Source organism: Chiloscyllium plagiosum, unplaced genomic scaffold (assembly GCF_037043375.1).
Source record: "Chiloscyllium plagiosum isolate Xiang-an unplaced genomic scaffold, Cpla_swu_hap1 HiC_scaffold_22, whole genome shotgun sequence".
NCBI classification, from domain to species: domain Eukaryota; kingdom Metazoa; phylum Chordata; class Chondrichthyes; order Orectolobiformes; family Hemiscylliidae; genus Chiloscyllium; species Chiloscyllium plagiosum.
Genome location: NW_028270160.1, coordinates 38,324,756 through 38,350,054, shown reverse-complemented (window position 1 = coordinate 38,350,054; position 25,299 = coordinate 38,324,756). Strand labels below are relative to the sequence as shown.

The window sequence follows — 25,299 nt, the reverse complement described above, 5'->3', positions numbered from 1 at the left end:
TCTTTCATGGCTGTCTCTAGATGTGGCTCACTGGGCAGCAACAAAAATATACTCATTATTTATTTATCAAGTAAGTAACAAACTAAGAAATTAATGACCAAAGCGCTCAATTAATTCGCATGCAAATATATTGACAGCAAGTTACTTGAACTCTGCACAACATAAAGTTAGACCTTTTACGGATAATTATTTCAGCAGATTGTGCTTGAAGTGGTGAACATTCCATATATTCACTGTGCAATAAAAAGGTCACACCACATATAATAGTTATGTTTTATTATAATAAGAGGTATAATATTTTACTGTTCTAACTTATTTGCATTTTGCTCACTTTGTGCTACCATGTTATTCATGAATTACCGAAGCAAGAAAACATCAAAAATGATTTATATTCACTATTATATTACCTGACTTTAGACCACATTATTGCCAACGAACATTTTTTAAAATTGACATATTATGTATGACGGTGGTTGTGCATTTTGTAAAATTCTAACTAGCATTTTCTCCTTTTAAGGCTGAAAGAAGCTCTCCACTTTTTTCCAATTCCTGGAAAACAAAAGTTGTATATTTATTGCATTACCTCAGAATCTACGATATCAAAAGACATTAATATTTATGAAAACATGCCATTCAACTGTACTTTCCAAGCTCTACTTTCCCCTCTCTTTCCACATCTTTTGCCCAGTTCAATTACATTCAAGAAAATATTAATAAGACTCTACACTGTGGTATTTGCATCCACCATTATCCATTAATTCAGATGCTAGAAAAATGAATCCTGGATTTTAAAAATGCACAAAAACATCTCTACTGCACCCATCTCTACTGTAAGGATAATAATTCAACCGTAACTATTAACTATAAAATTATTAACATTTTCTTGGGAAAAAGGTCTTAGATTTGGTTCCCCCCAATTCTATTTGGAATTACTGCCACATCAATTAGGATGCACTGTATTCATGCTTTAAGTATATTAATTTTTAAATGAAAATTGGTATCCAAGATACTTATTGCAATGTGCTGCAAAGTAATTCAGCATGTTATACACAAAGCCCATTCACTTAAGCCAATAAAGGGTTTACTGTGATAAGTGGACGGTACATTCAAACAAAAAAAAAACTTATGCTGGCACATATGGAACAGAATCTAAAACAATACCACGTGGTGCTCCTAGTACTTATGTAGAACATGTTAACTGATATAGAAGGTCTTTCATAAATCAGAGTAGTGGATACACCATTATGTGCAATTTTGGCTCTCCTGAAAGTTCAATTTCCAGATAGTTACAATTTTTCTTTGAGTCAATTCTTCTTTAATGTTCTGCCCATTCCTCAACTAAACATGCTATTAACTTGCTCATTAAGTATCAATTTTACTGCAAAAAAAGAGAAGTCAATTCAAACCATTGTACAAATAATATAAGACTTGTACCCTTGAAGCAACTCTAGAATTTGGCTCTTGAGTACAATAACAAATCACCCAGGCTCCTTTAACAACAAACTTGCAAACTCTACCACAAAGAAGGGCAGAAGATGCACCTGTAACACCATCACCTACAAGTTCCCTTCCAAGCCACATTTCAAACGGGAACTATACTGCTGCTGTTCCTTCACTGTAGCTGGCTCAAAATCCTGGAATTTTCTTCCTAACACTGAGCACCTATACCCCAATGGCAGCAGCAACTCAAGGCAGCAGTTCACCATCACTTTAGAAGTCAGCAACAAATGCTAGCTCTGGCCAAGATAGTCCACATCCAATGAATGAATGAACGAATGAATGAATATCACCCCCCCCCCCCACCCCCCATCACTGTTTTGCTGATTACACAGCAAGAGAACTCAGACTGTGACTACTAGAGGATGATAGATGTTGAGCGGAACAATGTTACTACCTTAGCTTATCCATGCCATTCAATGGCACAATACTGACCCAGATCTTCCAAATGCAAGCTGGCCCCAGCAACAAGCTACCTTTAAATACGTGCTACCGGACTCCTCTGTAGTCCAGATACACCTGGAAGCTTAAACTTCTGAGAAGCAAATTACCCACTATCTGGAAGCTTTCAAAAAAAATCTCCAATTCCTAAGTAACTTTAAAACTTCACCCTTTACCTAACACCCCTCCACCAAACCATAGTCTTGATACACTCGACCATCCCAACCAAGTTATCAAAACTCTCCTCCTTCCACTGTCTTCTGCCAACATACATACACATTCACAAACATGCCACTACTATCATCAATCCCTGACCAATATCGCCACCCAGCTCACCAATTTATTACCAGCCCTTAACAACATGCCATCATACTTCATCACCAACCTACCCCATATCCTATTACGCTAGCTGCTGTCATTGCTGCTCTTGGAAACATTAGGCCCATAATCTTGATCCTTTCAGTTTTTCAGGAAAGAGACTTTTCCCATCTTTTTGCAGCCTCACCACAACTAAGACATTATCAATTGGCCTTGCTGTAAGGCCCCGATTACTGTCAAAACTCTTGGTCTCAATACCTTCTTTAGCTCCAGACAGGATTTTCACAACTCAACTGCAAAGCAATTTTCAAAAACCTTAATGTTCTGCTTGGTGAACTTGTTCCCCCATCAACAACTCTTAACTCCCTATGAGATTTAAATAATCACTGGCCGCCAATTGATTCAGTTTTTCATTTTTTGTACATAGTATTTTGACAAATGTGTTGTTCAACTTCCTTTTTACTCTAACCAAGCTGCAAAGATGCCAGCCTACAGCTCCTTCCTACTACTAAATTGAAATTAACAGTAGTATTGTACACTCAGATTCTAACTTACTCTTTCAGGGACTCCATACAGTCAAACTTCATACCTCAGATTAATGATATTCCTGCTATCTATTTGTAATTACAAATATGCTTATAATTTTATCGTCAGTGGCAAGGGTACATGGTCATTGTTTCCATTTTCAGAAAAGACATTAAATCTACCCTCTCAAATTGATGGAAATGAGCCAAAATTTACATATCAACTAAAAACCAATGTCCTTTTTTATTCTACTCCTGTCTGTGACATGTGCTACATACAAAATGTCTGCCTGTGTTTCTAACAGAACACATTGGAACATTGCAAAGATGTTATGTCATTGCAAAGTTCTTCCTTGCTTACTTTGAAGGAAAAGTGTTTTTTTCCTCAGACATTAAAACAAGAGATATTGCTGGGAAGTCTTTCTTAGTTTATATTTAACGATATGCTAAAGTTACCTTCACAATATCAAGCCCACCAATAAGTTCACCATTCACGTATAATTGTGGGTACGTTGGCCAGTTGGAAAATGTTTTTAATCCCTGCCTCACCTATGAAAAATACATGCGTACATGAATTAAAGTTAAGACCAACAAGTAATTAGCACTCCAATACACAAAAGTGAAACATTCAGCTTTACCATTAAGCAGTTAGCTATCCTGATTTTTCAACTATTGATTGGTTGTTAGAAGAATGACTTCACTCCGTGACATTTTGCACTTTAGGTCAGATTTTCACATATGGCAAGACTTACAATCCAAAGGAAACAAGTATCTAAGTTTTGAAAATAAGGTGGCAAAAACCCAAAATGGGAATTTGATTTTTTAAAGTATGTTCTTAAGACAGAACTGCATGCTTCAGCATATTTTTAAATCCTCTTGATTACAAAAATAATTTTATATTATTTGCTGCAAAGCCCCTTTTGAAGTTTCATACAGTTTAGTGCTTTTCTCTGATGACTGAGCCTCACATCCCTGAAGCTCAACTTCAAAAAAGAGGCACCTGGTTTTGGTTTTAATTAACTTTCAGATTTTTGTTTATTGTAAAAAGGTCATGAAATCCTAGTAAAAGATTTTGTTAGAAGCTTCACATATCAAGAAGGTTACTGTCCAGCTCATATATATTCAAATCTTGATTAATGGAGGAGTCAAAAGGTTATGGGTATGAGACAGCAAGGAGGTGTTTAAACCACAATCAGATCAGCCATGATCCGATCAACTGGTGAAGCAGACTCTTGGGGCCAGTGGTCGTCAATTGATTCGTTTGCATGTTATGTATGTTGATAAATCACGAGAATAGGTTGAAACATTATGGAAGCAATTTTAAGTTAAATATTACATATTCCAAAACAATTGATTTGACTATCCTACAAGATGCTTCTTTTACAGGCCACAAAACAAACCTTTGCCTAAACAGTTTTATTTGGTACACACTTGTGTGTTACCCAATTGAGGTTTTTAATTTGACATTTAATGAACTCATGATACAGGAGATGGTAATGTCCACAGTATTTAGATTGTAAAAAGAATGGATGGCAAGAATAATAGGATCAAAGGAGGGGGAAAACGTGCATGGATAGATCAAAAACATCCAAGGTTGTTTTCTAGCAGGACCTGCGGCAGACAGAAAGCACATACCATGGAGCATAAGTGGAGGAGCTCCAAGATTCTATGGCAACAATAGTCATAGTTCAGACATCGGAGGGAAAGAGACAAAGAAGTTGGATTTACAGTGGCTACAGCTAACTCTGCTTTCAAAATTGTAGCCACTGGATCATTATCATATCCTTGCCATATTTAACAAACAATGATTGAGGAGACACTGTTGAAGTTTAGCTTTATTAATTGATCGATCACTAATTATATTTCCAGTAAAATGGCATAATCTTAATAACACACTTAGATTTCAGTTTTATGCTCACCAAGATGTTACTTGCTTTCTGCCATACGTCAATGATGTGAAAATGATAATGCCATTTACTTACTGACACCTAGTGGTTTTGCAGAAAAATTGCAGAGTGACTGCAAAACATAGCACAAGATAGCTTCTGCACCCAATGTTACTGCAGTAGGCTTTCGAACAGTACAAATGTCAATCATGTCACTGCCTAAAAGCATAGCAGGTGATACAGATAAATGCTGACATTGTTAAAATAAGTTTCTGTTGAAAATGTCAGACAGAAGCTCCCATTTCACTGAAATGGGATGCTGCACTCTTTAATCGTTTACTTTGTAATGAGGTTCAATTCATAGGTCTTACAGCATCCTAGAGAAGATGTGGAATGCTAGTAAGAGTACAGGGAATTTTGGTCATCGCACACTATTATTCAACTGTTGCTTTACATAATAAATGGGATCATTTTCCATATCAATGCAGGAGGCAGGGAGGCTTAGCTGAAAATAGATTATTGTGCATAGTTTTGGGCCCCATATCTCATGAAAGACATACTAACCCTGAAGTGTGTGCAGAGGAGGTTCATAAGAATGGTCTCAGGAATGAAAAACTTAACATATGAGGAATGTTTGAGGACTCTGTCTATACTTGATGGAGTTTAGAAGAATTGGCGGGGGGGTGATTGAATTGAAACATACAGAATACTGAATGGCCTGGACAGAGTAGATTTTGGGAAGATGTTTTCATCCGTAGGAGACCCAAGGGCACAGCCTTAGAGTAAAGGGGAGACCTTTTAGAATGGAGACAAGGGGAAACCTTTTCAGCCAAAGAGTTGTGAATGTATGGAATTCATTGCCATAGAAGGCTGTGGAGGCCAGGTCATTCAGTATATTTGAAACTCAGATGGATAGGTTCGAGTATCAAGTGGATCAAGGATATCGGAGAGAAAGTGGGAGAACGGAGTTGAGAAACTCAATCAGCCATGACTGAATGGCGGAGCAGACTCAATGAGCTGAATGGCCTAATTTCTGCTCCAATGTCTTATGGTCTTGTCCTGTGCTTCCACAAAACAGCAGCATTCCAATCAGAGGGGATCACAGAACTTAGCAAGAACACAAATCCACAATTGTTCACTTCACATACAATAACTTAAAACACAGAACTTACTTCTTCATCTTCCAAAATGTCAAACGTTTCATATTCAACTCTGTATTAAGAAAGTAAAATGTTAAACTCCAATTTAAACCATAATAAATTATAATTTCATAAATTACTTTGTAGTCCAAATATGGATACATACCCAGTTTCATTCAGTATTCCCACAATAGTGCGGCTGAATCCACATTTTGCCAACTGGGAATAAAATTACAAGTAACATTGGCAACTGTGACAAGGGTCATGTTCTTAAATGTTTCCTCTTTAAATGTTTGTTCAGCACACAAATAAGCTGAAACAAACCTCATATAGGGTTCTCTCCAGTCTGGTAGGAACCAAAGAGTTGTAAGCAGCAAGTTAACAGTGGCATAACAAGGCAAGTAGCACCTTCCCCTAACCAGACATTAAAGAACACTGAAGCAAAAACATGGCCTTAAAAGCATCGATTACTTTTGATTATTTCATGGTAACAAGTTGCATATACTTCGATTTCGTCATGGTTAATTCAGGTCTCACATATGCCACCATTGACAACTGTTAGTTGAGATAGTCTCCACATTCATACAAACTTTTAATGCATGATATAAATCACTATTTGAATTCATGTTGTTCATTAATAAAAGTATACTTACTGCTTTGTTTCCTTTCATAAACAGGACGACTTTTGACTTATTAATCAGTGCTTTCAACCTAAAAATACAAAGATGCTAAATACAAAGTGTTGTGGAGCGTAGCTATGAAGTTGTGTACACATTTACATCCAAACATTTTAATCAAAACAGGCTACAAGGTTACAACAGCTGTGGTGATGGTATTTCTTGCTGCATAAAATACATCAAATCCACTGCAGTAACAAGTATTAGCTTACCTATCTTCCAATCGCATTTCCGTGTAACAAGTTTTTTCCAGTTCACCAGTCTCAGCTAGCTCCTGGGAGAGAATTTGGGAATTAATATTGACATGCAAAAAGCAAACAAATAAATGTTACTGTTAAGCTTTGGTTTAAAGTAACTTTTAAGGATATCAATTCAGCATATTGCATCATGGTCAAAAGATAATGTGAGCTTAATTAGACACTACATTAGCAAAGTTCAGAAGCATTTAATCAGATCTATTGGATATAGGTTGACTGCAAACTCACTCGTGAAATACTTTGTTTCATTTAGTTACGGTTTTCTGAAATAACAGCTACAGTTTGTTTTAAACTTTTTACAGTAATTGACCATATATGGACCACCCTTGTGACTTTTACAGTTCTCTTATGGCATCACGCTATAGCTTGTGAATTTCAATGCAAGTTGAACTTCAGTGGGTAGCTTATGTCCCATAAAGTTATTAAATGGCTATGCTGAATATACCATCAGGGTTCCATTTTTAATTAGACCCTGTCCACTGTCGAAAACAATGATTACCTTCTTTTTAGATAACAATCATCCATGCTTCATTGCACATATCTGGCAAAATTACCTTACGAAACAGCTGATGAAATAAGTTTTTAGAATGTTATAGTTATGCTTCCTGTATGGTTTTGTCAAAATATTTAATTTTTAGTGAAGAATTTCAGAAATGAAGAACACACTCCATTTTTTTGGCTAATTATTCTTCAGCCACATGGCTGGACTTCATCTTACCCAAACTACTGGGATAAGCCATTCTGCCTTGTTTTCAGTAATAAAGCTGCAATGCATATATTTTCTCCACAGGACACAAATACTACAGAACCAACCTTTACAATATCAAGTCCTCCAACCAGTTCTCCATTCACATACAGTTGAGGATATGTAGGCCAGTTAGAATAAACTTTTAGGCCCTGACGCACATCTTCATCAGAAAGAATATCAAAGCTACAAAAACGAATATTATGCTCATTGAGAATTTCCACAATCTTCTTGCTGAAGCCTGTCAAATAAAACAAGATACAGCAGATTACGTTTGATGCAGTTTTGAGAAATTTCAGGCCCAATTTTTGCAGCAGGAACATTTGCAGCATTACTAACATAAAGACGTTCAATCTGACGTTACTTCGGATTAGGAGCCTTGCAGTTGCACAGGGATTGCACCCACTAAAGTTGGCCCAGCAATATATAATGAGGGATTGAGACAGTCAACTGATCATAATGGACTTACCTCTTGCATTGCTTAAAGAGAAACAAGCAATTTTTTAAAATATAAATTTGAGATACAGGACATTTTCCAAGACCCACACTTGGGTCCTGCAGGAGCTTTCTGCCATGTTACCCTCCAAACTTACACAGAACTCCCTGCAGATGAAGTAGTGAGGACTTCTGGCTAAAGGAACTCTTACTTCACACAAGGCACCCTGAAAACTATAAAGAAATGCTGTACTCTGGCATTCTTGGGTCGAGGCTTATTTTAGGATTTACTTTCCCGCTGGAGTCACAGAAGGGAAAAATATGCTGGAAGGTTCCCAGGTTTTCAGGGTATGGTAGGTCCTAGTTAAACCCTTTTAATGGTTAGTTAATGGAGTAAGTATTTTCAATTAACATCACAAGGTTCATTTTAAAAATCACTCCTGTCAGGCCATGTGACCTAATCAGTACCATTTTGGAACAGCATCGCTCGGTCACTGACCCTTTCCCTTGCTGGTGAATTTTCAACGTGTGGCCTCTGTCACTTCCTAACTTATCCTTTAGCGGGTCCTTGCATTAACCAAACTGCTCATTCCTCACAACTCCGTACTCAACCTGGACTGCTGTTTAAGTCCCAAGTCCCAGTTCAGATCTGATCGCCAAGGTTGTGACCATATGGGTCTCAAATGCACAGAATGGTCTAAGATGTGGCTTTACAAATAAGCACTATAGCAGCACCAGAATCTCAACTATATAGTGAAGCATAGTGGAAACATACACAGCAGACAATGATATTCAGCTAAGTAAACCCATTCCTGATTTCACGCAGAGTATGCAGTTTAACAAAATATATATTTAACATCCCCAGCTTGGCACTTCTGCACCATTGAGACTTGCACTTTCATTATCCCAGCTTTGGACCAGATCTCGATCCTGAACCTGCATTCCCTGTTCAAGAGAAGCAAGTAGTGAAAGGGAGTGTTGAAACTGGGAGGTTCGATAAAATGGTGAGTCCAGGACTGACAGAGACTGCAAGTAGGACACTCAGCAAGATAAGCAGGAGAATCTAGAAGATGGAGGGTGGGTGAAGAAAGATCTACAGTAACTAGAAGGGTCTGAACAACATCTGCAGTGAGCGGGAAGTTAAAAGCAGGTGTGGCAAGCAGGTGGCAAGTTGAAAGTTACTATACTACTTCTATTTTTTTTTAAAAACATATTTGTACATACTTCATTTACTAATTTAGGAATTTATCAATAGAAACATTTCAACATACAAGGTATATTTCTCTGCAGACAAAGGTCAAGCAGAACCCTACTACAGTTTTATATTGATTCTAATGGAAAAAAATCAGATTTGCTTAAAGTTGCTTCACTTATGGGTCATGAATTTCGGGAAAGTAACTACAACTTTAAGTGAAGACATGCAGTGTATCAATTTTAAAAACAAAAAAGACATAAAAATGCCACAATCAAAAATAATTAGAGCAAGGAAAAGAAATAGTTGTCTTAATTCAGCAACAAGAAGAAACAAAAATATACTTCCAAATCAGGTTGGATTGTCCCTTGGTGAAAATCTTTCAGGTGGTGGTGTTCTCACAAGTCTGCTGCCCTGATCCTCCTACATGTTAAAGGTCACGGGCTTGCAAGGTGCTGATGGAGGAGCTTCAGTGTATTGTTGCAGTGCATTTTGTATATACCTGCCACTCTCCAACCATCACAGAGGGGGTGAACATTTAATTGGGTTGAAAGGGTGCCATCAAAGAGGCTACATTGTCCTGAAGCTGCGAGTGTTGTTAGAGGTGCTCAAACAGACAAGCTGAGAGAGTTCCAAAACACTCTGATTTATGTCTTGGAGGAGGACAGACTCTGCAGAGTCAGATGGTGAGTTAATTACCTCAGAATTCACAGCCTGTTATAGCCAAAGTATTTATATTGCTGGTCAATGATTAGCCCCAAAATGCTGACAATAGGGAATTCAATAATAATACCAGTAAATACCATGGGGAAATGGTTGGACACTCGTGTTGGAGATGGACATTACACTGGACTTGAGAGACACAAATGATACAGTCCAAGTGTGAATGTTATTGAGGGCTTGCTGCATATGGACATCACTGCTTCTGTATCTGAGGAATTGTGAATGCACACTGTTCAGAACCAATTATCAGTGAACATCCCTATTTCTGACCTTATATTAGAGAGCAGTTCATCGATAAAGCAGTGATTTTGGTTGGGCCCAGGGCAGTGACCAGCAGAATTTGTGTAGCGATACGCTGGGTCTGAGATGACTGGCCTTCACCGACCATAGCCATCTTCTTTTCTGCTAGGTATGACTCTAACCAGTGGAGAGTTTTCCATGATTCCCATTGCCTTCAATTTTGTAGAAAATAAACCTTAATACAAATTAACAGTAAAACATATTTTTTGGATGTTTCTTCAAGGAAAATGGGTACGTTTAAAATTAATAATGTATTTTACTATCTTGACATATATCCACACCTTTCAGAACACATACAAAGTCTCCTTCTGTACAGTAACCAATGACTGTTAAAAAAACAAGTAAATAATTGAGACTTAAAGCATAAATTCATTTTTAAAAAATCAACTTTAAAATTAACAAACACAAACTAATTTGATTGATCAACACAACAGCCGTAAAAGTCTTTTTGTGAATCATTACCAAATTGGCACAAGGGTTGCAATGCTGTACACCGAACAGGTTGAAAATTGATATGTCTGTCCTTTAGGGAAGGAAGGTTGCCAAATCATATTTAGGGCATGAAGGCATGTGCATTGTTCCTATAGAAATGTATTTTTTCCCTCCAAAAATGTTTGCTTTCCAAATGTAAAGCCTCAAGATAAACATCAAATATAATTTGATAGACCTTTGCTTATCTCACTATCTTTCCTGAAATTACACAACTTTGAAGTAATAGAATAAAAGCTTGAATGCATTTAATTAAGATAATGAGCAATTGTTTGACTACAGACTTAAGCAGCCACAGGGAAAGGACATAAAACCACAAAATTGAAGTATACACCATTTTATTAACTATTTGAATTAGAAAAGTGAGGAGTTAATTGGAGAGTCCAGAACTAGAGGGCATAGGTTTAGGGCGAGAGGGGAAAGATATAAAAGAGACCTACAGGGCAACATTTTCACACAGAGGGTGGTACGTGTATGGAATGAGCTGCCAGATGAAGTGATGGAGGCTGGTACAATTACAACATATAAGAGGCATTTGGATGGGTAGATGAATAGGAAGGGTTTGGAGGGAAATGGGCTGGGTGCTGGCAGATGGGACTAGATTGGGTTGGGATATCTGGTCGGCATGGACGGGTTGGACCAAAGGATCTGTTTCCATGCTGTACATCTCTATGACTCTAATTAATTCTGTTAGACCAATGTAAACTTCAAAAGAAAAACAAGGAGCTGTCTCAATAGACTACACACAAAATGACAACCTCGATTAACAAATACAGCCAATGTAAACAGGCAAAATAAATTTTAGCAGAATAGTTTATATTTACGTTTAGTAAATATAAACAGTGGTTTGGTTAGCCCACTCACCTTGAATAAGAAGATTGTGGGTTGAAGCCAATTCCAGGACTGGAGCATAACACTTATGGTTGAAACCAGTATAGTACTGATGACAATACAGTACAGGCAGAGGTGTTGCCTTTCAAATGAGATGCCAAACTGAGGCCCCATTTGTCTTCTTAAGTAAAAGATCCCGTGATACTATTTTGAAGAGCAGCAGCAGAGAAGATAGATCTGATAATGGCACATTACTGTCTGCCAAGTTTACTATGTGCAAATTGGATGTTGCGTTTCCCACATTAAAAAGCGACTACACTGCAACTGTTCTTTACTAGCTGCAAAATACTGAGATACCAGGTGGCCACGGGAATTTAAATCAATGAAAATGTTTAGCTTTTTGCATACACAATAATGAAATACTTTTTTGAATGATTAAAATTGAATTGGTAATATTGATGATAATTCTACTTCTGAATAACATACAGTGACTGCTTTCTATCTCAAGCTTTTAAATGACGAGAAGTTGCAGAGCTCCAAGACAGAGATATTAAGGTGTCCTAGTGCATAAATTGAAGGTTAGTACACAGGTACAGCAAATAATCGGGAAAGCTAAGAGGATGTTATGTTTTATTAAAGGGGGATTGAATATAAGGGTAGGGAGGTAATGCTTCAGTTATACAGGGCATTGTTGAGACTGCAGTAACGTGGACAGTACTAGTCACTGTACTTACGGAAACATGTTAATGCATCGGATGTAGTTGGGAGAAAGCTAATTAGACAAATAAACTGGAATTAACAAACTGCCTTATGGGGAAAGGTTAGACAGGCTAGGCCTGTATCGAGTTTAGAAAACTCTGAGGTGACTTAGTTGAAACATAGAAGATCCTGGGGGGACTTGATTGGGTGGATGTGGAAAGGATGTTTCCTCTTGTGTGAGAATATAGAGCTCGGGGGTCATAGTTTCAAAATGAAGGATCACCCATTTACGACAGAAAAGGAGAAAAAAAATCTGATTCCCTTTGGAATTCCCTTCCTCAAAGGCAATGGATGCAAAGGTAGATAGATTCTTGATTATCAAGAGAAGGAAAGATTAATCAGGCATATGCATGAATGTAGAGCCGAGGTTAAAAATCAGATCAACTATGATCTTATTGAATGAAGGAAAAGCTTGAGGGACTGAGGGGCCTACTTTTTATCCTCGTTTGCACAACGCATTATACCAATCAGCACTAGTTAAATTAAATCATTACACTAACAATGATTTTGTAGACGCAAAGAACATTGTCCCATCTTTTTTAATTACAACGTAACAATTTTATGTGTAGTAAATTCTAAAAGTAATAATTAGAAAATAATTTTATATGTCATATATATGTAAGCAGTTTTTAATCCTACGTTAAATGAAAACCTATTTCTGGCATTTGAAATAGCAATTATTAATGAAACTCTGCAGCTACATTTTAAAAATTGAATTACTCTTACCACATCGAGGTTCTTGAGGAGTTCCCTTCATAAATAACATACAAGGTGCGGAATTTAGAAGTTTCCCCAATTGTTCATTCAAGTCTTGCTTGGTAGTCTCACTGTGCTGCTGCACTTTTTTAGTTAACTCAGAAGCACGGGCACCATCTACTTGGTCAATCCTCTGACAATTCTGGAGCAAACATATTCACTTTGATTAAATCGAAGCCATAACTGGAGCAAAGCAATATTAGGGACTTTGAAAGATGAACACTTAGAACTATACTTCCATCAAGAGAAACTATTTCAACATGAAGTTAGCACAGCCACTACAGTCAGATCATCACTATGTAAACGTCACATGCCACCATTTTAAATGGCTTACAATGCAGTAAAGCATGGAAATGAACAACATTACTAAAAACGCGCTAATTATGATTTGTTTTTAGACTAAATCAAAAATAGAAACTTACAGTTGACATAAAAACACCCAAGAGAAAACAAATTATAGTATCTTTATGGGCTCATCAGGACTCAACACTTTTATCTCAACTACCTATTTACTTTTTGAATGCTTGACAATCTGGTGGTATCAGAGCACCAAATTAAATTATTACTCAAAGCAGCATTTATATGGCTTCTGGCATATGAGAATTATGGGGAATTGCAATTTTTAATTGTGTCACGAGCATTTGGGACTAGCTCAATGATATAACTTGCTATTCATCATTTTTGTCAGTTCACATGCAGCGTCTCCACTTTTCACAACAGCTTTAAAGTCAGAAGAAGCTAACCATGAGTAGGAAAGAGTAGAAACCTCTTCATTTTTAAAAATTGGTTCTCAATGAATGACAAAACTGCAATGATCACTTAAAACTAACTAAACCAACCAGTTACATGGAAGAAAAAAATGAGTAAGAACATTTTAGGCGATCTTAAATTATTGAAAGTATCTTTCTAACTGTTAATCAACATAAATCAATTTTTTAAAAAAATCATATCACTTATGAATCCTACAACATGTAGAAATCCCTGTACGAGCAACAGGTACAAATTAAGTCTCAACCTTTTGATCCTTGACATGTCTTCAATTTCAAAATCTCAAAGCAAACCAGAGCCTCATCAGCAAAGCCTGCAGATTTTCAAAATGCATTCAATAAGAAAATTCCAAAAATATTTAGAATAAATATTAATCAACTCATCACATTCTTACAAAACGTGTTTGCCAATTGTAAAGTTAGCATACAAATATTTCTTCATTATATGGGGTTAAGTTATTAAACTGAATTTCAAGAAAAATTCAAGAAAGACATCACGATAAATTATTTATACTGGCACTTTAAGAGTTGTCAAGGTTCTTGTCACTGTAAAATTTAGGCAGCTCAGAAACTGGTTTCTATGGCAACCTAAAAATAGAAACAATCCAACTAGTGTCAGGCTTCTTCAAAAGAGCTCAACATTTTAGATGCTGTAACATAGTAAAATCTTACCTTAAAAAACAAGAATGTAGGCACTGAACTAATTTCGTATTTTTCAGATACTTCTGGAACAGATTCAGCTTCAAGCTATAAAAAAATTGTAGCTAAAAGATTGTAACAAATGTGGATTTAAACAGCTAACATTCTTCACATATCAATGACAATATTATACCTGCATGATCTAAACATTTTCACAGAAAATATTTTTTTTTTTAAAAACAAGCTTCCAAAACAAAATATGCAGTGTGATGGTCACAAAACTTCCAGCTTGCCATGATTTAGACAAATTTCTAATGATGTTGGAATAGCCCAGAATGATTGGACCTTCTTACACATTTCACAGTGCCCAAAGTTGTGAACAGAAATTTGGCTGAAAAACATTCAAGTCTAGTAATTTTCACTCATGCACACACACTTGGAAGACACAGAAAGTCTTCACTACTAACTGAAGTAAGATTTATTTTTGTTTTTAGTAACATGTCCTATTCTGACAAATGCAAAAGGCCTCCACAACACAATAGAAATTTGCATTAACAAAGGAGCACAGATTTGGTAGAGGTAGTAGGCGAAGAGAGAAATTGGGGAGAAATGTTTTCACCAATTGGTTGATGAGATTCTCGAATTCGCTACCTGACAGAATCGTCAGCAGTGATTAGCACTGCTGTTAACAGCACCAGGGATTGGGCTCAACTCTATCCTTGGGCAAAAGTCTGTGCAATCTCTACAAATTCTTCCCAATGTTTGTGGGGGTTCCTATGGGTGCTCTGGTTTCCTCTCAGAGTCCGAAGATGTGCAGGTTTGGTGGACTGGCCATGCTAAATTGCCCAGAGTGTCTTGGGATGTGCAGCTTAGGTGGATAGCCATTGGAAATGCAGGGTTACAGGAGCAGGTAGGGGCTGGGGCTGGGTGGGATGCTCTTCAAGAAGGTCAGTATAGACTCGACAAGCCAAAATGGCCTGCTTCCACACTATAGGGATCCTATGATGGCTGTCAGAAACTCTCAAAATATGTAAAAGGAGTAAATAAATGTTTGCTCGCTTTGTCATAACCATCAGAATTATGGTCTACAAGCTGGAAAATGCGGTTAGTGTTGTCAGATCTTTTTTGACAGCCACAGACAGGATGGGCTGAATGGCCTCCTTCTACAGTGTAAACATCTATAAATCCATGACACTTGCAAGGTAATATTTAATGACTTTTAATGCCTTTAGGGATATGCAATCACACAGTGAATTTGTGGTCAGGTGCCGTTCTTTCCAGAAAAGGGTAGAATTTCTCTTCACCAAAGAATTTCTGTGAACCAGCTAAGTTTCAGCAACAATCTGATGCTGACCCACAAATTGCTAGATTCACTCAATTTATCCTGCAATTGTTACAATAGGTGGTGTAGGTAAATTCACTGCATTTTATGTACAGCCAAATAAGATTGACCAACTGCTGAGGGTTTCTTTAATACCATAAAGTACAGAAAATAAACAGGCAGTCATAAGCATTCTCGGCACACCATCACAATTCCATATGTATACAGCATGGATCAGGCAAGATCTCAAAGCTGATTCAAGCCAGCTAAATACATTGAGCCATTCCAGCTACATAAAGTGATTGAGAAACTTCAAAAGTGAATTTGAATGAGCTCATCACACGATAAAGTCCTATGCTATTAGAACTGCAAATTTCTCTACGATTACAACATAAGCCAGCCACAATTTTCTGTGGTCCACCACTATCCATATAAACCCTTCTTTCTATGATTGCATTCAGGACCTTAATAACAAGATAAACATTTCTTCCTTTTTTTCCTTTCTCAGTCTCCTGAAAATATTATGTTCGGGGGGGGGGGGGGGGAGAACCCATTTTGGAGCTTGGACTGAAACATTATAGCTCTTCATTCTAATGCCACTATTTCCCTGGCTTTTCATAGGTTTTAAACAAAAAACTTTGCACATTTGCATGTAAATATTCTGATTCCAACTCACTCACATGCCATTGGTATTTCACTAGTTTTAGCTGTCCTAACTGCTTAACCTTAGTCATCTCTGCACTCAGATGAGTTTAGTATTTAAAGAATTCTTTAGAATTATAGAGTCACGTAGAGATCTGCAACACAGAAAAAGGCCTTTCGGCTCATTGAGTCTGCACAAGTCAAAAAGAACCTAAGGATTCTAATTCCATTTTGCAAGCACTTGGTGCATAGCTTTGCATGCCTTGTCATCTGACATGCATTTCTACAGTTTCTTAAATGTGGTGGGTTTCATTGTTACAGGAGTGAATTCCAAATTCCCAGCACGCAGTCTGGGTTAAAAACATTTCTTGCTGATTTATATGTTCAAAGAGTTATAACTAGCCAATCTTTGGAGGGACAGAGGGAGGGAGCTATGATTGGATAATATTGGTTATTTTCTTTGCAACAGAGGTGGTATAAATGGCCTATATCCTTTAGTAGAGGAGGAACTGATACCCAGGAATAAATATTGAAATATTTTACAGGTAGTTTAGAAGAGATGTGAGAATATTTGTAAGCCAGATCATGAGAGATCTAGAACACAATGTCTGTCAATTGAAGAGGCAAAAATAATCATTACATTTGAAACATATTTAGATATACATAGCATAATCTACAAAAGTTGGCATCAAGAGCTAGAAAGCAGGATTAGGCTATCACAGAATAGATGGGGAACTGGCCTCGCTCTGTAATGTAAGTTTCAATGATTTCATGAACATAAGTTATACATACTTTTTCTTAAGTGTTCCATAAGTTAGAGATTAATGCTTTATACCAAAAGATTCTGTTTATCTCATCAGAATTATTAGAAAGGTGATTAAATTTTTTTTTTTTTAAATAAAGGCCCTGTTACTCAAAGTATGCACTTTTTGATAGTTACATTGCAGAAAATTTGGCAGATTAATTGCAAACATTACCTTTACAAATATAACATGTGGATATTCTTTGGACAGTTCGGTGATGACTTCATTCATATGCAAACACTGTTGAGCCCATGATGCCCAAAAATGAACCACGACTAATGACCTAAAGAGAGAATTTTAAAAATTAAACTTAAGTTACAGTTTTTAAAAAAGGCAAGTCTTTATTCATTTACAATACTTTGAAACTATACAAATTTGCATACTGAAGAGACTGAAGTGTGACCTTATAGTGAATGAACCAGTTTTCTACCAAATTTATAGCACAATCCTGAACATTTTATCCAACCTTAATGACAGGCTTTACCCTAACATTTTGACTTAATAAAATCCAATGATACAATAAACCTCAACATAGCCAGTAATTATAGTTAGTGATTTTTGAGAAGATTTGTAGCTCAGGTTGATGTTAAGTGTCTAAGTTAGCTCGCTGAACTTGAAGGTTTGTTTTCAGACGTTTCATCACCATACTCAGTATCATCATCATCAGCGAGAGTCTCTAGTGAAGCACTGGTGGTATGTCCTATCTCTCTATTTGATATTCACTGGTATGCTGACGAAACATCTGAAAAACACCTTCAAGTTCAGTGAGCTAACTTAGTAATTACAGTTATGTAATATGGTCAGGATTAATAGCCAAGGTAAACGTACTGTGTTGATGACTGTATCTTTGGATTCATCTTCATGACTATACATTGCTTATATTGCATTCCTGGTCACTTATCATCCTGCACTCATTGACCTGCTTTATCTCAGCACAGAGAAAGCCACGACCACAAGCACAGCAGTAGGTCATTCACTGTCCTCAGTCGTTCCACAATTTACTTAGATCGTGACTGACCTGCGTCTTAACTAGCTTTATCCAAATTGTTCTGTATCTCTTAAAGTCAATATTAAATATGTCAATCTCAGACTTCTGGGAGAAATACAGAAAGTTCTGTACTTTTATATTACCGTTTGTGCCAGACGTTCAGCTTGACACCTCATCTGAATAGCAGACTCTAATGTTAAGGTTAATCTCCCGTGTTCTGGACTCATCCAGTAAGAAAATGGTTTCTCGTTATCTACCTTTACAAATCTTGGAATCATTTTCAAACATCAGCAATTAATCTTATGTCAATTGTCTTCAATCAATTGTTAAGGAAATACAAGTGATCTGAGAACCCCAACCTCAATGTAATTTTTTTTAGCCTAACTAATGTTCTGATGAATCTGCAACAACCACAGGATCCTATTAAAGCCAATTAATATTCTCTGAGATTCATTCAGCAATGGGCAGTCTATCACTTAAGGTATAGTATATAAGCTACACACAACTACAGCACCCCTTTTTATTCCAGCCTACTCAAAAAGATGATGAACATACCATAAAAGCTTTTACATATATTTTTATGGCTTAGAAAGGGTGGACGGTGGCAAGTTGTTTCCACTAGACGGGGAGACTAGGACCCCTGGGCACAGCCTTAAAATTAGAAAGGGTCAATTTAGAACGGAAATGAGGAAACATGTCTTCAGCCAGAGAGCGGTTGGCCTGTGGAATTCATTGCCATGGAGCACAGTGGAGGCCGGGATGTTTTCAAGGCAGAGATTGATAAATTCTTGATTCCCGCAAGGAATTAAGGGCTATGGGGAGAGTGCGGGTAAGTGGAATTGAAACGCCCATCAGCCACGATTAAAGGCGGAGTGGACTCGATGGACCGAATGGCCTTGTTTCCACTGCTATGTCTTATGGCCTTATGTATTTATGTTTTTAATGATTATCTGCAGTATTCAAAGGAAGTGGTTTTGTGGTGCAGTGACTGAGTGACTGCCTGCCTGCCTGAGAAAGTCAAGAGTTCAAATCCTACTCCAAGATCTGAGGGCCACGGAAGGCATGTACATAAGAACAAAAGGTTTACTATCGATCTGTCAATTCTTCCAAAATGCCTGTGACCACGTAATAAGAGTGGGAAAGTATCCCAGTCAGCCACACTTGAATTTCAGTGGCATCCCTCAAACTACAGCCTCTGAAGAAAAAGGTGATGGGTGACTTGTTCCAGGAAAAAACTAAGGAAACAGACATAAGCATTTTTTTTTTTTAAATCTACCTCATTCCAGGTGTGGGAAAACATGAAAAAGATGATTCAAGGCAAGTTGTGTTAGCCAGTAGATAACTGAACCCAAAAAGGTGGAGGGGAATGAGGACAGTAGAATTTTGAGGGACAAGCTTGGAACAGAGGGGTAGCAATTAACTTTACTATAGCTTCCATTTTCCCAAGACAAGGTCAAGTTCCTAAAGTGCATAATTAAACCAGAGAACTGTAAACTACTGTAGGATCATTAGTGCAGGTTTTAAAAACGTGGCACTGGAAAAGCACAGCGGGTCAGACAGTATCCAAGGAGGACGATAGTCAACGTTTCAGGCCCTTCCTGATGAAGGGCTTATGTCCAAAACATTGACTCTCCTGCTCCTCAGATGCTACCTTTCCTGTTATGCTTTTCCAGGGCCACAATTTATGACTCAGCCTCCAGCATCTGCAGTCCTCACTTTCTTTCATTTGTGCAAGAGAAAGACAAGACTACAGGGATTGGAATTCTTAAAGATTGGGTAAAATGGAGACACCAGACTATGTGTCAGTGGGGACTAAAATGAGCAGGATGTGGTTTGGGATTGGATACAGGCAAGAGTTTTGGATGAGCTAGATTTTAGAAGCAAGCATGGCAGTGGACGAGAATGTTGAAACTGTTGAGCCTGAAGGTGACAAAACCATGGATAAAGTTTCAGCAGAAGTTGGGTGAGGGTAGAGACAGTTTAATGACACTACAGAGGTGGAAATAGATGGTCTTTGTGACTGACAGGATATGGAGTCAGCTGCTTAGCTCAAAGGGTAATAGGCTAAAAGGGTTGCAACTAAAACTGGTTGAGCAGGAGACAGTAGCCAGGTGGGGCTGAAATCAGTAACATGGTTACAAAGACCATGACAAGTGTTAAAAGGCTGAGATTTCTCAATGTCCAACTGTTTGAAATAGCAGCACATTAACATACTGTTTGGATAGTGTTAATACCTCTCTTTCATTTTAGAACAGGAGTTAAGAAAATATTTGGGAGGTAGAACTTCACTTTCAGCCCTTCATCTTGTTAACATCATGTTATCAATGTTATAGTTCATGCTCTTTAGAACTTTCAACCATCCTTTTCTGGAACTAAAATTAAGCCAGCACCGATTGTCATACAGATCACCAGCACATACACAAAGCTGAACTTTCATTGTCTTTGGTCTCAGGGTCAAACTTAGAGACAGCCCAAAGAATTGAGTCAATAACCTGCAAACTTTACTGTACAGAGATAGTTATCAAACAGCCTTAGACCATACTGAAACACCCTCAACACTGATTCCACTCCAGAGGAACTCTGGGAACACAAAGCTGCAGTACAGGATACTTCCAATGAGGCCATCAGACACAGCAAACCTGTCCCTGTTCATCTTGATGAGAATGACAAAGAATCAATCATCTTTTGGCAATGAAATCATGCTTCCAAGACTCAGTTGGCCAGCCAAGAGAAAAAGATAACCAACATCAACCATGAAGCACCCGTACAAAGATAAACCAAGGATCTTTCAAAAATGACTAGTGGATCACACTTACCAAAAGTTATTAACCAATTGCTCATGCTAAGCCCATCAGAAACTATAAATCAGCATGTCAAATCAAAAATCATGAGTAGCAGCAATACCAAGATACTACACATTGACAAGTCAGACCTGGACATCTAGTTAGAGTATGTTGAAACACACTTCAATGCCAAATGCATAATATATGGTAATACCATCAACCACACCCAACAACAACCTGTCATTGCAGAGAATTAGATGAAAGTTCAACTCTGGACGAAGCGGTGAACACACCATTACCGAGATATGATGGAATTCCACCTGAAGCTTTGAAGCATGACAATTCCTGATGAAGGGCTCATGCCCAAAACATCAATTCTCCTGCTCCTCGGATGCTGCCTGACCTGCTGTGCTTTCCCAGCAACACACTTTCGACACTTTCTCCTAACATGACAGTTCTACCCTACATATTAAGCTCTGAAAGAGTTTCAAGACCTGCCATGAACTGGCTGATGTTATCGTCATCTTATTTGAAAACCAAAGGACAAAAATCAGATTGCTCCAACACCATAGAATTACCATCCTTTTTATTACTAGGAGATCCTGGTTAAAATGCTTCTCATAGAATCCCTACAGTGTGGAAGCAAAACATTCAGCCCAACGGGTCCACGTCGATTCTCTCAAGAGCACGACACCCAGCCCATGCCTATAACCCTACATTCCCCATGGTTAATCCAACTAACTTGCAGACCCTGAACACTATGGGCAATTTAGTATGGCCAATCCACCTAACCTGCAGATCTTTAAACTGAGGGGGAAAAGTGGTGCACCTAGAAGTAGCCCACGCAGACATGGAGAATGTGCAAATTCCACATAGAGGGGAGCCCGAGTGGAATTTAACCCAAGTACCTGGTGCTATGAGATAGCTGTGCTAATCATTGAGCCACCATGCCACCTCATGTTGAGGAAAACTTCCAAGAGAGCGAGTGCAGTATTAGTGGTATCACAGACATGGTATTCTCACACAGTCAAGTGCAAGAAAAGTGTCAAGAGCAGGATAAAGACCTGTATGTCCCTTTAGTAGATCTCACCAATAGGTCTGATACGTGAGCAGAAGTTTTTGATAAACTTGGAATACTTATCCAGGTTCCTAGGCATAGTAAAGGAGTTACATGAAAATTAGTATAGATAAATCAAAAACAGTGACCTCTTGAATCCCATTCAAATCAAAATGGCATGTAGCAGGAGTATGCGCTAGCCCTGATGTTATTCATCATAATGTTGAGCAAAAGAGAAGCTTAAGGCAGATGTTTACTTACACTTCTAAACTGACTGAGATTGTTTCCATACCAATCATCTTAAGACTCATACAAACACATTGGAAAAACTAAGTCATTAACTTCTTTTTGTCAATAAACTGTGGTCTCCTGGTCCATTGTCTGTCCTGCATGCACAATAACACCCTCTTCAAAAGGGGATACAAGTCTTCAGACTTAAAGTCCATTTGAAGAAAAGTCCACCAACAGCCTGCACCCCAAGAAGAATATTGACCAAGCACTGGAACTGAGGAAACTGTGCAGAATGTTGTCAAGCAGTTCATTCATTTCGAAATGTTATCCTGTTTGATGTTATGAGAAACAAGGAGGTGGACAACAGGTTTCCTAAAGCAAATTGAACATGCAGCAGGCTTTACAATTACATGTGCAGCAACCACAGCCTTACAGTACACTCTAAATCCAAAGTGCTCAAAGCTGTGCTCCTCAGTACTCTTCTGTATGATACCAAATCTTGGGTCCACATGCCTTCTGGAACGTTTTCATCAGGGTTGCCTCCAAAGCATCCTCAAAATCCTCTGGTAGGATTGCATCACAAACACCGAAGTTCTAGAAACATCCAACATCACCAGCAGTGCCATTCTCCTACAAAGCCAACTATCTTGACCAGGTCACATTGTCAAGATCAATGACAGTCAACTGATCAAGATCACACTATATGGAGATCTGACCAGCAGTAATCAATACAGTGGATCTCTGTGCAAACATTTCAAGGACATCCTGAAGAAGTCCTTTTTTGTGTACCACATCAACCATAACTAGTGGGAAGCTCAGGTCACAGGACGCGATGCCTAGAGATGCTAAATCAGGTATACTATAAGACACTTTTGAGACTGAATGAATAATGAACATTAATGAGAAAGAGGAGAAGGCTAAGTCCAATTGTCTGCAGCAGCAACTACATCTTCATTGCCACCCACTGTGGCTGAATCTGAGAGTCACAAAAAGATCTCACTAACCACTAGTGACCTGCAAACAATTTCAATCATCCTAAAATCTGCAAAGTAGTGTTGAGGACTCTTAACAACTTACATCCAGATGCTCCTAAATTGTAAGTATAACATTGTAAATATTCTTCCTCTTCTACGCATGTTCATTTTGTTGACATCAAAATAAAAGAGATTTGTAGTTGCACTATATCCCATGATTTTGACACAATAACCATGTTCAGTATCTGGGCTGATCAACACATTTTGAAGTACACACTCTCTGCTTGCCACAGATTGACAAGAAATCCAGTTGGTTATGTGGGATATAAATGAATTAATGTTATTTCTGCAAGTATAAATTCTGATACAGAACAGGAATGAGAAAATACATATTCAGCAAAAAGAAAGGATATGTTAGCATGAGACGTGAATACAGAACAATGGTGGATGTGTGGGCAAACGGGAAAACATCTGTTTTCCCCGCTTGCACAGAGACACAGGAACAAACCCTAATTAAAGAGGTCAAAGTGGCCTCTGGATGGAAATAGATGCTGATAGAAGAAAAGATATGCCTAATCAATAATCTACAATAGACTGACGTCAAACACCCTTATGGGAGTCAGAGATAAGAGTTTGTCATGGACAAGACAGGATAAACAGAAGTTGTGGGATAAGTCTTAAGGAAATCTGTGACGTAAGCGAAGCAGGGAACAGACAATGGAATAAGGAAAACATATGGGAAAAAACAGTATAAATTGCAAGGGTTTTTTGGGATATACTGTGCATTTTGTCATTGCCTTACCTGGTAATGAGACAAAGCACCCACCTGTAGGTGTATAAATAAATGGCGGATTCAGATATTTGTCTCGGACTGAAATTATTAAAGTGAGTGAGCTTTTGTTTCTCACAGTTATTATAATAGTTGTTTATGTAATCTGTACATAAATCAAATTCAGTTTTAATAGTACTAATATGCTCTGTTTACAAATTAAATGGATTAATACTTTATGATTGCTTAGGCTGCAAGCAACAGAATGAGCTAACACACTCTAAAACATGCTGGTCATTTTAAGTTTGCAAAGACCATCCAAAACCAAATGAGACAATAAACATTGCATTGCCGGCGTTCACTGTTTTAGCAAATTATCCACAAGTTGCTTTCAGTGATTTTATCATACCAGGTCTTGAACTTGCACTCGTTCTTTGACTGTTTAAATGTAGACATTTGCCTCCATTAACCTGCCCTCTCAAGATTCCTAAATATAAACTCAACAGCATCTCGTAATTGTTTCCCTTGTTATTTGCGAATGGTAAGCATCGGGACTACCGTTACTCCTACAGAGAGAGTAAATCCTGACACAAACTGAATGATGCAACACCCTGTTTGCTCATCGCAATGTCTGTGTAAATACACCTTGACTGGAGATAACGCCCACATAAACAAGTCACCTGCCCGAGCCGGTCGAACGCATTCGGAAGAAAGGGAAGGCGGAAAAAAAACATTATTGCTTGAAAATGCCTGCCAGTTTCTCTACGGCTCATTTGTTTTCAAGTAGAAGACAATGCCACTGTTAATTATACCGAATTAGCTCTCGTTTTTATTTTCGAATGGCACAATCCCTCTTGCCCCAGACAGCAACAATGTGCTGAGCTCGGTACAACCACTTCGTGTGCCTGAGGTTTCGCCGCTCCAGTCTCCACTCCAGCAGCGATCCTGCCTGGATCCCCCTCCCACTGAGAATCCGCCGGGCTTCCCTCCAGTCTGGAAACACAACAACAGGAAAGACTGAGAGGGGAGCGCCCCTGGGCCTAAGCGGCGTTCCCGCACACCGGCCTTTCCAAATCGGGGACGGTCCCTCTGCCGCTTCCATTTCCCCGGGAAATGGGGTGCACGCTTTCCGGGAAACTCCCAAGCTTCACCTCCGCGGCCCCAACCTACCTCTTCGCTCTTTCCAGCACCTCCTGGAACTGGGTGGAACTCTCAACCGCCGCCGCCATGATGACCAGACTGCACTAGTGGCACATCGAATGATCAGCGTGATTGTGGATTGATTAATGATGCCTGTTTGCCCTGCCCACCACCTTTCCTCTTTCAGGCATGACCCAGCTCCAGTCTGTCACTGAG

General features: G+C 38.3%; 1 protein-coding gene across 1 annotated transcript; it reads right to left on the bottom strand.

Annotated features, from left to right (window-relative positions):
* Positions 1-261: 261 nt before the first annotated feature.
* glrx3 (glutaredoxin 3) lies at positions 262-25,270 on the bottom strand. The gene is made up of 11 exons (XM_087998976.1): positions 25,114-25,270; positions 17,316-17,424; positions 14,409-14,483; positions 12,940-13,111; positions 7,553-7,725; positions 6,695-6,756; positions 6,459-6,516; positions 5,972-6,024; positions 5,839-5,878; positions 3,237-3,329; positions 262-549 (listed from the first exon to the last, which is right to left on the bottom strand). Exons 1-11 carry the CDS (start codon positions 25,170-25,172, stop codon positions 493-495), a joined length of 951 nt encoding a protein of 316 aa, XP_087855102.1. The 5' UTR covers positions 25,173-25,270; the 3' UTR covers positions 262-492.
* Between the last annotated feature and the right edge of the window lie 29 nt (positions 25,271-25,299).

What these genes read in the sequence shown, in the direction of transcription:
- glrx3 (XM_087998976.1), bottom strand. Translation starts at nt 25,172, where the DNA reads ATGGCGGCGGCGGTTGAGAGTTCCACCCAGTTCCAGGAGGTGCTGGAA. An exon ending in CTACATTCTTGTTTTTTAAG is followed by an intron (nt 13,112 to 14,408) that starts GTAAGATTTTAC and finishes TGTTTGCTCCAG; the next exon opens with AATTGTCAGAGGATTGACCA. An exon ending in TCCTCAAGAACCTCGATGTG is followed by an intron (nt 7,726 to 12,939) that starts GTAAGAGTAATT and finishes TTTATTTGACAG; the next exon opens with GCTTCAGCAAGAAGATTGTG.